The sequence below is a fragment of the Podarcis muralis genome, chromosome 9 (genome assembly GCF_964188315.1).
Source record: "Podarcis muralis chromosome 9, rPodMur119.hap1.1, whole genome shotgun sequence".
Taxonomy (NCBI): domain Eukaryota; kingdom Metazoa; phylum Chordata; class Lepidosauria; order Squamata; family Lacertidae; genus Podarcis; species Podarcis muralis.
The window spans coordinates 21,513,598-21,528,452 of NC_135663.1; the positions used below are offsets into that span (position 1 = coordinate 21,513,598).

The 14,855-nt window shown below is 42.6% G+C and overlaps 1 protein-coding gene across 2 annotated transcripts in view; it reads right to left on the reverse strand.

Moving 5' to 3' along the window:
- Positions 1-14,855, reverse strand: part of PPP3CA (protein phosphatase 3 catalytic subunit alpha) — a 188,585-nt gene that overhangs the window by 26,109 nt on the left and 147,621 nt on the right. For both annotated transcript variants that reach the window (XM_028743362.2, XM_028743364.2), the window contains exons 7-8: positions 9,578-9,655; positions 4,976-5,070 (exon numbers count right to left, since the gene is read on the reverse strand). In XM_028743362.2, the coding sequence (XP_028599195.1) occupies positions 4,976-5,070; positions 9,578-9,655 (173 nt within the window). The remainder of the gene's footprint in view (positions 1-4,975; positions 5,071-9,577; positions 9,656-14,855) is intronic.

Below are 14,855 nucleotides of genomic sequence, written 5' to 3' on the forward strand. Positions count from 1 at the left end.
AAAAAAACAAAACAAAAACAAAACCTACACAAAAATAGGCAGCATGTTGAATGTTGCACATTCAAAACTTTTGCATGCACTTTATCCAAAAATATAAAAAAGGAAGAGAAATGTGAAAATTGAATGATAACTACATTCTGTTCTGCATGTTAGTGTGGGAAGAAAATTAGGTTGGTTCATTTAAAAATGCAGCCTGGATGAAATCCTTGAGAATCCATTTTGCTTCCTTGCTATGGGCCATTGCACAGCTACTTGTTTATAAAGGTGGAATGTCATTTTGTAATTGTGTAGGCTACTTCACCAGAAGCTCATTTACTGGAAATTGGGGGATTGTACAGTGGACATGCATGAACTCAGTTCACCAACCAATTTAACTTAACCAATTTAACTTAATTAATGAACAGCTTCCAGATTGAATTTATGCCTTGTACCAGCTAATATAATTTCAACAGAAAAGAGAATTCACGACTGAGGTGGTGGGCGATTCATTATACATTCTCAAACAATTTTTTGTAAAAAGTGGCCTCAGGAGAGACTTAACTGGGTTGCGCTAAGAGCTGCAGGAGGAGATGTACAACATTTCCTCCGTACTGTTTCTCCAGTGTAAATCATCCTTCAAAACTGCTATTTACCCATGCAAGCAACATATGGGTACCTGTCAAATGGAATTCTAGCCTCTAACGAAGAAGCTGGGCCCTCACAGATGATAGGAGACACACAATTTGACATTATGTCAAATTGTGTGTTGTTGTTGGCCATCATCTTGTGTTAAGCACCCAGGTCAAGAAGCAAATATATGGCCAACGCATTCTCCATTAGTTATGGAACTACTATTAATGTGCATGTGTGTGTGTGTGTGTGTGTTTATATTACAGTGTGTGTGTATTTATATAAAAAAGTTACTTTTCTAAATATTTCTATTGTTTTCTCTTAACCTAACACAAGTACAGTGGTACCTTGGTTCTCAAACGCCTTGGTTCCCAAATGCCGAAAACTCGGAAGTAAGTATTCCAGTTTTCGAATGTTTTTCGGAAGCCGAACGTGCGGTGTGGTGCGGCGTGGCTGTTGGCTATTGTTTTCGGGGCGCCTGCACCAACCAGAAGCTGCGCCTTGGTTTTCAAACATTTCAGAAGTCAAATGGACTTCCAGAATGGATTAAGTTTGGCGCTTTTGTTTTTGCTATTTATTTTGCGTTTTAGTTTTTGAGGCTTTTTCAGTTAATTTGTTTTTGTGGCATTGTGGAACCCAGTTCAGCTACTGATCGATTGTGTGACTGCGGAAATGGATAAAAGCCCCCCATCCAAACAATGACTGTCATCAGTGCAGGTGAGGAAAAAAATAAAATTTATTTTTATCATCTGGAATACTGTCCTATTTAATTTATTGTATAGTACATTGATTATTGCTTTCACTTTTGATCAACGGTCTCATTAGATAGTAAAATTCATGTTAAATTGGTGTTTTAGGGGTTCTTTTTAAAAGATTAATCCATTTTGCATTACTTTCTATGGGAAAGTGCACCTTGGTTTTGGAACGCTTTGGTTTTGGAACAGACTTCCAGAACGGATTAAGTTTGAAAACCAAGGTACCACTGTAAAGGGTTAGATATTGGGACCCCAAGATCAGAACAGCTAGGTAGTCCCCCTGCCCCACCCCTTAAATTCCACTCCTGCTAGATGTCACCATGTACCCCTTAGAGCAAAAGTATTTGAGATCAGGGAAATGATCTGATCTCTCACCAGCTCTAAAGTTCTGTGCAGCTAAGGATTTTGTTGTAATCTTAGATTCCAACCACATCTTCGCACTTACATCCCCCTATTCACAGCGTGAACCACCAAGATCTCTGCTGTGCTTGTGAAGGAGATATAAAAAGAATGGAACATATGCTGTTTTTTGACCTTCCCTTTAACATTATGTTATTTTAGGACAGATACATAGGCTCTGATTTCTAGAAAAGACAAAAATGCTTTGCCGTTCTCTTATATGCAAAGTATAAGCGAGCCAGTAATTTCAATCTGACCTCTCTTATTTACTTCTGGTCACTTTTCTTTTCTAGCATATATAATACTCAAAATGAAGATATTTCTCAGCACAAACCAGGGGCCTTGTCCACCTGTCACACTAAATCAAACCATGTCTTAGTGCCAAAGTGCAGACTCTGGGAGACGAGGTTGTGGGTGCTTTGCGAGGCCCCTATCATTCTGCTGCTGTGCTAAGCCATGTGTTGTCCAAAGCTGGGGTGTGTAGTTTAGATATCTACAGACTAAACAAGAGGCAGAAGCGAGGTTCATTCAGCTTGAGGCTTGCTTGGGCATGATCTTGGATTTCGACAACATGCTAAGCCAAACCATGACTTAGCTCAGTGTAGTATAGCAGCAAAACAACCAGGCAAAACACAGCTTGGCTGTTCATGTGGACACGTGATTTGGCTTAGTATGGAAGGGTAAGTAAAATGAATTACTGCTATCACTGATGCCAAAATGAAAAACACAGCTATTTTATGAAATATTTATAGGGGCCCTAAAATCCTTCTACTGGTCAAGTTCCCTCATATGGCTGAAACATTAAAACTAATACTTATAATTTATGAAACCTTAATATGATACATTTGAAAAAAGCAGTTCTAGAAAGAAGATTCTAAAAAATCCCCACCACCACTGAAAGAGCAGTTGGCTAAAACATAAATGTTTTTAGGATATTTTTTTTAAAGTGATAAAATGAATAATTCATCCAGAGAATCTAAAAGCTACTTTAACTTACATCACATCAATAATTTATGCTGCTGATATTGCTCTCAAATATAAGTAACTTTAAAACAACTATTCAAACTGCTTTTCAAAAAAGCTTTCTTTATTTTAAAGGCTGGGAGCAGGGCAGGGGGAAAGTACCCTAGCCATTATTCAAAAAAGCAAAAGGAAAACATGCTTTATAACCGATCGATGTTAAAAGAAACTCCAAAAAAATTAACCGAAACTAAAGCACAGATTAAATGGGAGAGTTTGGTTCCGCATGTTCTTTCAGTAGCCTTGTGCTGCCATATCTATATTGTTTAAGGATTGCCAATTTTCAAATATTGTACAAAAGATAATTATGCTGCCCATTAAGCTTTCAGAGAAAAATATATCAGCGCTTCCTAGAATTACTTTTTACTATTATCAAATGCAACTGCATGACTTGATTGCTTTCTGTATTCTGTAGTGGGAGTGAAGCTCTAGCTGTAGGCAGAAACTGATAATCATTCTAGCACTGTTCACCTGCTCTTGGAAACCCTAATCATCTGCAACAGGGATCTCCCGGCACTGACTGACTGACGACCTGAAAGTTGACTATGGACCATATGGCGGTTGTTGGCACACACAGTTTAGCGCTTCTAAATCGTGAGACTTATCCTTGTGGGACTGGAGAATCTCAGGTTACTGTCCTCTTGGGACCCTGTCAGGATCATAGCTGTCAACTTTTCCCTTTTCTTGCGAGGAATCCTATTTGGAATAAGGGAATTTCCCTTTAAAAAAGGGAAACGTTGACAGCTATGGTCAGGATTCTGTTAGCTGATGCAGTACTGTATTCCTCATGCAACGGAGGCTGCAACCCTGTGCATTGTTTCTTGCAGATAACTTCCATTAGACTCAGTAACGCTTCCAAGTTAACATGCAATGGGCTGGACTGAACATCTGACTTTGTGTGCATGCATTAAGCAATTCAGGTTGACTGTTCAGGCCATCTGTGCTTTGCACTTGCATTTTCAACACTTGAGGGCCCAAGTATGAATTAGTGACTTGTATCTGCAAACCAGCAATCAGAGATTACATACCTGCGGATGCATACAAACCATACATTTAAAGCACCTCCCCCACTGCCAAAAAGAATCCTGGAAACTGTTGGTTTGCTTTTCATAAATATAATTCACAGCATCCTTTACAAGCTATAGTTCCCAGGATTCAGGGGATTTTTTTTTTTGGGGGGGGGGGGAGAGTGCTTTAAATGTACCTTAAATGTATATGCAGCCCTCGGTAGATCTTTTGTAACTCCCACAAACAACGCTGAAAAACACAATGCTTTTCAGCGAAGTCAATTCGTTGAGCTATAAATTATCACACAATAATGTAATGAATGATGCACAGGCGTGTGTGAAACAAGCCAGAATTTCAATGGCTTTTTGAAATTCAGTGTTCTTCCAGGTTAAAAATAGGGGGTGGGGGGCTTCAGACCTGGAGCCAAATGTGGCCACCCAGACCTGTTTGACCTGCAGGTTAAACCTCCTCAACCATACCAGTTCTCCCCAGGCCACACCTTTCACTAGTCTGTGCCCTTCCTGAGTGTATATGCCTGCATGGGCTGTCTCCTTGAAAACTGTTGCCTGATTGGAGGTAGAAGTGTGTATAGAAACCAGGCTACAGTACCAAGTTTAAATTTACATTCATTGCTCTGTTCACTTTTGCCACTGGTCCTGCCCACCAATGATAGGTGGCACCTGGAAAGTTGCACAGAAGGCAATGCAGCCCCAGGCTGAAAAAGGTTCCGTGCCCTTGCTTTAAAGTAATCTAAAGAGCACTGCAGGACACCGTGGGAAAATATTTGAACATTTGTGATTTTAAGTTGTTATAAACTGTTATTAATATTGAGCTTTAATGTTTAATGACCCGCCCTGGGAACTTATGGTGAAGGGCAGGTAATTAATAACAACCATGATAATAACAGTAACTACTACTACAATAACAACAACAACAATATGGCTTTAGTTTTTGAAATCTGTCTTCATGCATCGTGAAAATTTACAATTTGCAGATAGGAAAAGACCCCCCCCCCTTAGGCAGTTAATCCACAAATCCATTCACTTAATACAAAAACTGTGTAGTCAGAATCGACCTTGAACTAAAGGGAAGTTTAAAAAACACACAATTGATGTAGAACAATGGAAGAGGAAATCAGTAAGTTAAAGCAAAGCTAAGTTTGCAGGGGCAAGAAGTGCTCTTACCTTTGTTATTGTATACATCTAGATAGTTTGGTGCTGAGAAAATTGTAATTAATGAAGGGAAACCTGTTGTCTGGCTTTTCCTGTACATACGATACCTGTAACAAATGGCATAAGTAACCTTATTAGTACCATAAATTTCTCGCAGAGTTGTGTTGATTTATATCTTGTCACAGATACAGTCACATAAACACACATTGCATGTACAGTGGTACCTCGCAAGACGAATGCCTCGCAAGACAAAAAACTCGCTAGACGAAAGGGTTTTTTGTTTTTTGAGCTGCTTCGCAAGACGATTTTCCCTATGGGCTTGCTTCGCAAGACGGAAACGTCTTGCAAGTTTGTTTCCTTTTTCTTAACACCGTTAATACAGTTGCGACTTGACTTCGAGGAGTGTGGTAGCCTTTTTTGAGGTTTTTAAAGGCTTTGGTGATTTTTGAAGCTTTTCCAAAACTTTCCCGACACCGTGCTTCGCAAGACGAAAAAAATCGCAAGACGACAAAACTCGCGGAACGAATTAATTTCGTCTTGCGAGGCACCACTGTATTTCACAGAGACTTGTATGTGCATCATCACAATTATTTTAGAGAAGACGAGTACGTAGTGGATAGACTACAGACCTACAGGTAATTAAGAAGTCAATGGGAAAAGTTTGAGGACAACATTTGTTGGGTTCATTTGTGTTTTGGACAGGCATAGGTCTTTCTCCAGGAAAATGATGAGTTAGAACAAAGGTCTGACTGAGCACGTACAGCTTTATGAGTCTGCTTGGGCACCATAAGCTGCTTTCGGGTCCTTCTCTCCAACTCGGAAAAGCAATCTGTGGCACACTATGGACTAGGGGAGTGAAGCATGCTTTAAAATAGCCAGCTCTCCAAATAAAAAGAAACAATGTGGTGTATCTAAAGACTACGATTGGAAGGCTGCTTGCACAAGAATTTTTCTCTATCCCATGGTCCCTGCAAGTCCTAAAGCCTCTCAGAAGGGCTGGACCTTAATTATTTAATGCATCCTAGGCTGGGACATGTGTTGCTGTACTAGGAGGTAGGAATTACCCCAAACTGAGCAGAGGAATCTTGGCATTTTGAAACCCTGATCCAAGTCAATGTGTATCTGGACCTACAAAAACCAAAACACACACACCCCACCCTGGTATTTTGTGCACAATATATTTAAGGTTCTGCTACCGACATCAAAGTGCTCAAACCTGAAAAAATAGTGTGTGGGGATGTGGGCCACAAAATATTCTGATATACGCTCAGTTTTTCTCTCGGCACATTTACACTTGCTTGTGGTGACAAAAATGTTACCGTCTCAGCGGGCCTATATTTAGTCAGTCAGCAATGAAAATGAAAAACCCCAGAATTTTGGAATCACACCAACAAAAATGATATTTTCTCCCTAGCAAGAGGCAAAGCAAGTCTCAGCAACAGCATTTTAGTTCCCTGACTTATATAAAATCTCTATAACTCTTGGCAACAAAATGGAGAAAGAGAAAAAGAACAAGAACAGTATGCTACCACTTCTACTCTAATTGCATATTGAGGTTCTGTAGCAATATCTGCCTTTCTGTACACCAACAGCAAAAACAAAACTTGAGGAATTTGAGGTACATCAATAAGGATACTGAGAGTATTTTACAGGCATGTGTACTACAGCCATCTGCAATAGTCCAGGTGGGTCTCCCAGGTTGTCCCTTTGTTTATAACAGCAGCCTGATTCACCCTGTGGCAAACCAATTTTGGAATACAGGGAAGTATCAAAGGCAGCTGGCAATCTTGGGAGCTGCTTAAAGCGGGGAGGGAATTCCTAGGGTCACTAAGATCTCTGGTATAAATATCCTTGTGATTTTGTCATGTGGTAGCAATAATATTTTGTTCAGGGTGTCCTTCTGCACAGTTCAAATTTGTTAGCTCTTCACCCAAGGAAATTATTCAACCAAGGAAATTACCCAGCATCAATGGTTGCTCTGACCATCCTGCAAAGAGTAGTAATCAACTTGTGTGAGCTGTACCACCATCATCATTGCAACTTATTAATGGCCTTCAAAAGAGCTTCCGTTATATGGATCCCAACCTACTAGGCTAAATTCAAGGTATTGGCACCAACGTATAAGGCCCTATGCAGCTCAGGAGCAGGTTACTTGAGAGACCACCATATCATTTATATACCCAGCAGGTCACTGTGGTCTGCAAGAGAACTTCTCCTGCAAGTTCCAATGATCTTAGGAGTCCATTCCACAGTAATTTGGAGCAAGGCTTTTAGTGTGATTGCTCCTGTTCTGTGGAACAGCATTCCACAGAGATATAACAGGCCCCTACTCTCTGTGATTTCCGGATGAAATTTTAGTTCTAACAAGCTTTCCCAGATGGAGGAATAGGTCTCTGGGTGACGTTGGATCAGTCAAGCACTCTCAGTCTGACCCACCCCACAGAGCTGTTTTGAGGACAAAATGGGGTCAGACATCACATGTATGCTGGTTTGAGCTCCTGAGAGGACAGGTTGTATATGAATGTAAGAAGGAAGGAAGGAAGGAAGGAAGGAAAGAATTTTTTTGGGTTTCTTGATGGGAAATAATGGCCTTTAAAGTTGCAGTTTGAATGGAATGCTGGGTGAATTTCAGGATCTATAGGAAACAATCAATTGACACATGTTCAATATGTGTGTGATCATGCACATGCACATTGCCCTGAACCCAGAAATTACCCCAAAATGTCACAAAAACACCACAGAGATCAGATGTGGAGGGTCTCCTGCATAGCTAGGTATATTTAGTGCAAAAAACAAGAGAAAGCTTTTTCTCCTAGAACCATCTGTCCTGGAGGTAGGGATGAACTGATCTGCCAGTTTGGGTTTCTCCTTGTTTCTCATTTTACCAATCTGAAGTCGAGTTTTCCACATTTGTGAACCAGTTTGTATTTTGTCAAAATAAATCTCTACAAAAATATGTCATCATTTTAGTGTAGATCCCTCACGTTTCCATATTCAATTTTGCCAAATATACACATTTTTGCAGGCTATTTCCCCTTATGCTACTAAAATGCATGTTGTATGCTACTTTCTTCATGCACACTTAACCCTGATATACACATTTTCGTATATAATGTTTGTTTGCTTGGAGAAATGCATTGCATTAAGATGTGGACCGAATGAAATCTCTTCTCCATTCTCCACCCCCATCGTTCTGCCCGGACACTGAGGTCCAGCGCCGAGGGCCTTCTGGCAGTTCCCTCATTGTGAGAAGTGAGGTTACAGGGAACCAGACAGAGGGCCTTCTCGGCAGTGGCGTCCGCCCTGTGGAACACCCTCCCTTCAGATGTGAAGGAAATAAGCAGCTATCTTCTCTTTAAAAGACATCTGAAGGCAGCCCTGTTTAGGGAAGTTTTAAATATTTGATGCTGTTTTGTTTTTAAAACTCGATTGGAAGCCGCCCAGAGTGGCTGGGGAAACTCAGCCAGATGGGAGGGGTATAAATAAATAAGCAAATTATTATTATTATTATTATTATTATTGAGATTTAGTTAGCACCCAGTTTATGGTTTTGTTTTGTTTTCATGCCACAGGCTCGTTTTCTTCAGTAGATATTTTTAAAATGATCTCACTAATACTTTTTTCAAAAATAAAAGAAAGTGCTGTTCTTCATTTCACTAGTTTTGGTCTGTCATACTTCTGGAACTTTTTTGGCTGATGGGTGCTTTAAAAAAATATTTATACAGTATTGTTAGTTGCTTTGAGACCCTTGGAAGAAAAGACAAGAGTATAAATTTATGAAAACAGACTATAATATATGGCACACATCACTGCATAACTAGATGAAATGAGGATACCATGCTACTTAAATGTGGAAGACCTTGTAATACATTCATAAATTATGGCTCTTCTTTCTGAGTGTCAATAATTTATATTCCTTCCATCTGTGCTTGTGTAAAAAGTATTGGTACTTTAGCCATTAGGATGAGCCAAGTGGAAGCACAGAGTGGCACTTCCTTTCAGTGACCTAGAAAATATATTCCTGTTTCAAACTGTGCCTCTCCAAAGAGCCCTGCAGGTTCGGAAAGTTAACAAGCTGTAAAGAGCTGATATATATGCTCCTGCTGTTTATCAGCTGAGCAAGGGAAAGCCCTTGTTCTAATTATATCATCACAGTATACTTTAATTTGAGCAGAGGGCCACCCAAACTGCTTTGAGTGCCAGAACTGTGCACCCTGGAATATTTTAAAAAATTAGAACTGTATCTGAACCCTTGTAGGGGGCACTTCTTGCACCAGCAGGAAACCATAGTTAGAATTTGGGAACAAGAATTCTAGGTAAGATATAGGGGTTTGGACGTTACACCATTTTAAAGAGGTTAAACGTCTCCCACTTGTTTCTCCATCTGCTAGAGTGCCAGGGTTTCAGGATGTGGTCAAGATTTCCTAGAAACACACCGAAAGGAAAAGCAACATACCCTGAAAAGTCAATATTCAACTGTTTTTAAACACCAGTCCTTTCCCTTTTACATTCTGAAAGATACCGAACAAGCACTTCACCTTAGCAATGTAAGAAATGTACAGATGGCAACATGCCAGAAAATAACTTATTCAAAAAACAAGGAAAGTCACTCACCCGGCATCCTGGGCTTCATGGGCTCGGAGTATAGATAATAAGTTATTGTGCTGTAGGAAGTCACAAACAGCTGGGTAACTGTTGGGGCAGGAAAAGAAGCATGTTTTAATAAAACAAAAACTAAAACAGAGAAGGTGCCTTAGCCTCAGACACTCACAAATACATAAATATACAGTATACATAAACTTAAATGTTACTGAGTTCAATGGAGAGCAGCACTGGGAAAAAAGCATATCACTGTATATTCTCCCCTACTAGTCAAAAATGTAAGGTGCAAGTTAACTCCAGAAAGTCACTGGCCAATTTTAGACACAATGGAAGGCCAGGGTTTCCCGACTGTATGAATGAGCCACATTCTTGCACACTCAATCTCTACCGTTTGTTTGTTTGTTTGTTTTGCATCTCAAAAAGGGGAGATTGGCTTTAAATTCCTCATACTTCTCTGATGTGCCCCAACTCAGGGAACTGTGGTTTGTGGAAATCATGGCTCAAACAAAGCTAAGGCTGCTTAAACTGTGGTTTAAACAAACAAGTTCTCCAACTTGAAAGGACACTGTGCTTAGAACTGGAAGTAGATTGCTCTGGATCTTCCTTCCCTGTCCCTGACGCACCTCCTTGGGGAATATGGTTGGTCACTGTGTGAAGCCCAGAACAGGACGTTTGCTATCGTCAAACATGGATTCCATGGATTCAGAAGCCCCATCCTCCCTTCAACAAATTCAGGAATTAGATTCCAAGTAGCTGCATTTCAATTCAGTTTAAATGATTTGAGGTTTGCTGTAGCTGTTTCCCAACTTTATTCTCTCCACAAAGATACTGGTGCCTTTAGAGAGAAAGTTAGGAAAAGGAGGATCAGCCTTCTATTTCTGTCTCAATACCAATGTGAATGCACTTAGCAGCTACTTAATTCTCCTTGGGTACCTCATGCTAACCCACAAAAAGCCACACATTTAGTAGCAAGTATAGGATTTATGAAACTTTATAAACTGCAGTTCTCTGGAGAGAGAGGGGTGGTGGGAGAGAGGGAGAGAAGTTGAGTAATAAAAGGATATCCTTCATTTCACTGAAATATACCGTATTTTTCGCACGATTGGACGCACCGGACCATAGGACGCACCTAGTTTTCAGGGGGGGGAAATCAAGGAAAAAATATGATTCCCCCCCACCCCCAGCTCTGGGAGCAGTGGACAGGCTGCACGCAGCCTGTGCGCTACTCCAAGACCTTCTCTCTGCTTTTGCGGGAGGTGCCGGAATTCCCCCATCTCCCGCAAAAGCCCGCAGGAGGGAGAAGGGACTGACTCGGCCAGTCAGTCCCTTCTCCCTCCTTGGGGAAAAGCCCCCAAGAGCTGCGCGCTCTGTAAAGGCTGCGCGGCTCTTGCAGGCTTTTCTGCGAGGTGGGGGAATCCCCCCACCTCCTAGAAAAGCCAGCAAAGCCGCACAGCCCCTTTAAAGAGCACACGGCTTTTGCCTGCTTTTGCGGGAGGTGGGGGAATTCCCCCATCTCCCGCAAAAGCCCGCAGGAGGGAGAAGGGACTGACTCAGCCAGTCAGTCCCTTCTCCCTCCTTGGGGAAAAGCCCCCAAGAGCTGCGCGCTCTGTAAAGGCTGCGCGGCTCTTGCAGGCTTTTCTGCGAGGTGGGGGAATCCCCCCACCTCCTAGAAAAGTCAGCAAAGCCGAGCAGCCCCTTTAAAGAGCGCACGGCTTTTGCCTGCTTTTGCGGGAGGTGGGGGAATTCCCCCATCTCCCGCAAAAGCGCGCAGGAGGGAGAAGGGACTGACTCAGCCAGTCAGTCCCTTCTCCCTCCTTGGGGAAAAGCCCCCAAGAGCCGCTCGCTCTTTAAAGGGTGCGCGGCTCCTGCGGGCTTTTCTGCGAGGTGGGGGAATTCCCCCACCTCCTAGAAAAGCCAGCAGAAGCCACGGAGCCTCTTTAAAGAGCGTGCGGCTTTTGCCTGCTTTTGCGGGAGGTGGGGGAATTCCCCCATCTCCCGCAAAAGCGCGCAGGAGGGAGAAGGGACTGACTCAGCCAGTCAGTCCCTTCTCCCTCCTTGGGGAAAAGCCCCCAAGAGCCGCTCGCTCTTTAAAGGGTGCGCGGCTCCTGCGGGCTTTTCTGCGAGGTGGGGGAATTCCCCCACCTCCTAGAAAAGCCAGCAGAAGCCACGGAGCCTCTTTAAAGAGCGTGCGGCTTTTGCCTGCTTTTGCGGGAGGTGGGGGAATTCCCCCATCTCCCGCAAAAGCGCGCAGGAGTGAGAAGGGACTGACTCAGCCAGTCAGTCCCTTCTCCCTCCTTGGGGAAAAGCCCCCAAGAGCCGCTCGCTCTTTAAAGGGTGTGCGGCTCCTGCGGGCTTTTCTGCGAGGTGGGGGAATTCCCCCACCTCCTAGAAAAGCCAGCAGAAGCCATGGAGCCTCTTTAAAGAGCGTGCGGCTTTTGCCTGCTTTTGCAGGAGGTGGGGGAATTCCCCCATCTCCCGCAAAAGCGCGCAGGAGGGTTGGAGAGTAGCGGGAAGGCGTCGCGCGCCTTCCTGCTGCCCCCCATCCTCTGGGGCTGGCGATGGGGGAAGCACTGCTTTTCCCCCGCCAGCCTCAAAGAGCAGACTCTCCTGGCTTCAGCGGAAGCAACGGGAAGCCTCCGGAGCGCAGGCTTCGGAGGCTTTGCCTTGCTATCGCTGAAGCCAGGGAGCCTGCATTCACTCCATAGGACGCACACACATTTCCCCTTAGTTTTTAAGACGGAAAAACTGCGTCCTATGGTGCGAAAAATACGGTATACAAATTTCAACATGCTGAGTATTAGCCGAGTCTGAATTCTGGTGTTGTGTAGATGGCCTGCACTACAATTTAATGGATTTAGTGGAGGTGTGGGCATGTCCATACAAATACAGCAAAGCTCTCTTGTCTAGGTCTGGAGTACTTCTGTGATATGAAGCTTCTATCTGATTTCAGTGACTGAATCTTTCACCACCACCAATGTACTAAATGTGGTACTTTCTAACATGCTGAATAATGTATTCTGGTGTGTACGTTCTACACATAGTTAAGCACAGAAGGAAGCCTTGGTTGCGGCATGTGCCCTTTTCCAGCACACGTAAAATGGCAAAGACAATCCTGACTTCCAGGGGCTGGGCTTTTACTTAATGAACAGACTGGTAAGTGGCCAACCCAGTCAGCTGTATTATTCCACTATTCCATGAATGGATCAAACCAGGTTTTAATCTGTTTCAGTAGACTGTTCTCAACACTGGCTCACCAAATGCTTCGAGGAAATCCACTCCAGCACATGAAAACAGCAGCCTCCCCCTGTTCAGCAAATGATATAATTCTGAGCAAAATGGAATCCCCATGCTGAATCATGGCTAATAGTCACTGTCAGTCCTGTCCTCCATAAATCTGTCTAATGCCATTTTAAAACCAGCTGCATCTAGAGCCACCACCATACCTTGTGGCAGCAAATTCCATAAATGAATCATGTATAGTGTTAAGAAGTACTTTTTTTTTGGGGGGGGGGGTCCTGCCCTGAATCTACTGCCAGTCAATTTGTCTATCCTGAATTTACTGCCAATCAATTTCATTGGGTGACACTGAGTATTATGAGAGAGAGGCAGTAAATTCTTCTCCACAGATCTCTGTCACAAACCTCTATTACCATAAGCCTCTTTTTACAGGGGTGGCAAAAAATGATGGCCTCTAGATGTTGCTGAACTCCCATAGATCCCAGCTGGCACAGCCAATGGTCAGGGATAATGGGATTTGTAATTTAACGACATATGGAGAGCACTGTGTTGGCTGTTCCCGTTCCATCATCTCCTCTCTATGTCATCTCTTTTTCCTAAGCTAAATAGCCACAAACACCTTCACTTTCTTTAAAGAGAAGATGCTCTGTCCCCTTGATGGTTCTGTTTGTTGCAGCTTCTTCAAGCTCCAGGTGTTCTTTTAGTAATGCACTACAAAGTGTACTGAGTTTAAGAGCTGCTGCTTCTGTTCCGCACCCCAAACCTCAAAGGAGCAAGGGAGAATGAGCAAGATAAGGCTGCTCTTACTTTCCCCTCATATAGAAGAGGTACATGGATCAGGAAAAAAAAAGCCCAGCCATCTATTGCTCTGTTTGCAACAGTCCCTTACTTCACTTAACCACACTGGGTTAAATGCTTTCTATGAATCTATCCCACGACACTAACATTATATTTGAGGTTGCTATGGCAACTGGCTTTTAGTTATATAACCAAGAGAGCTGCTGGTAATATAAAATAAAGAGGGAGATTTTAGATAGAGTTCTACTGGTAATTGGGGAAAAAAGTATATTAATTTGCAATTTCAAACAAACACTTCCCTCTCATTGCAGTACAACTGATATGGGACTTGTGTAGTGGCTCTAACTTCTTCTTTTTTGGGGGGAAAAGTTATCAAAAGAACTGTCATGTGTAGTAATAAAACTATGACAATATTATAAAGCGTATAACAGAAACAGAAAGCTTCGTTTCCTGTGCATACTCTTTCACAAACAAACAAACAAACAAATAGCCTTAATATAATCAAATTCATTTGGTCTGATATGCAAATTAGTTGACAAGGACTCCACTCATGGCTACAGGTCTGTGCCCAGTTACAGCTCAAGCCTATGCACGCATACTCTGAAGTAAATCCCATTTGAGTTCAGTACGGCTTACTTCCAGGTCAGCATGCAGAAGACTTCCATTCCAGAGGAGGTTGAAAAGTGAGGCAGACTGCTGAGCCTGGCAGGCAGGCAAGCCAAACAGAAAGCAGTGAAGAGTGAAGCAGTTTGGGGTTGTCAAGTGATGGCTTCATTTGAGTGTTGTTAGTTGTTGCCCATGTCTCAGAAGCTTGGCTGGCCTCAGCTAGAAGTCAGGCATTGAATGTTGCCAGCCCCATGCTGCAGAATGCTGTTCCAGCATCCTTGCTCCTAACTTTCAGGTGTCTCCTAAAGAACTTTTTCTGCTGTTACATCTCATCAGTGGCTTCATTTCTATTTTCAGATGAGTCAACCATTCTTGCAATTATTCTGTATTGTTTTATGTTATTATATATTTTATTGCATTTGCATAGATTATCGTACACCACCTTGATACTGTACATGAGTGGGCAATATGTGAATACTTGTATAAATAAAACAAATAGAGTTTTGTCTTGACTTAAAAGAAGAGCTGTTGTGACTGAGCAATCAGACCACAGTCAAGGGGTTTAATAGGGCCTGGTCAAACTTCATTGGACCACTGTTTCATCTGAGCCCTGTTGAGCTTCTACCACCATATGCAATACAGTGGTACC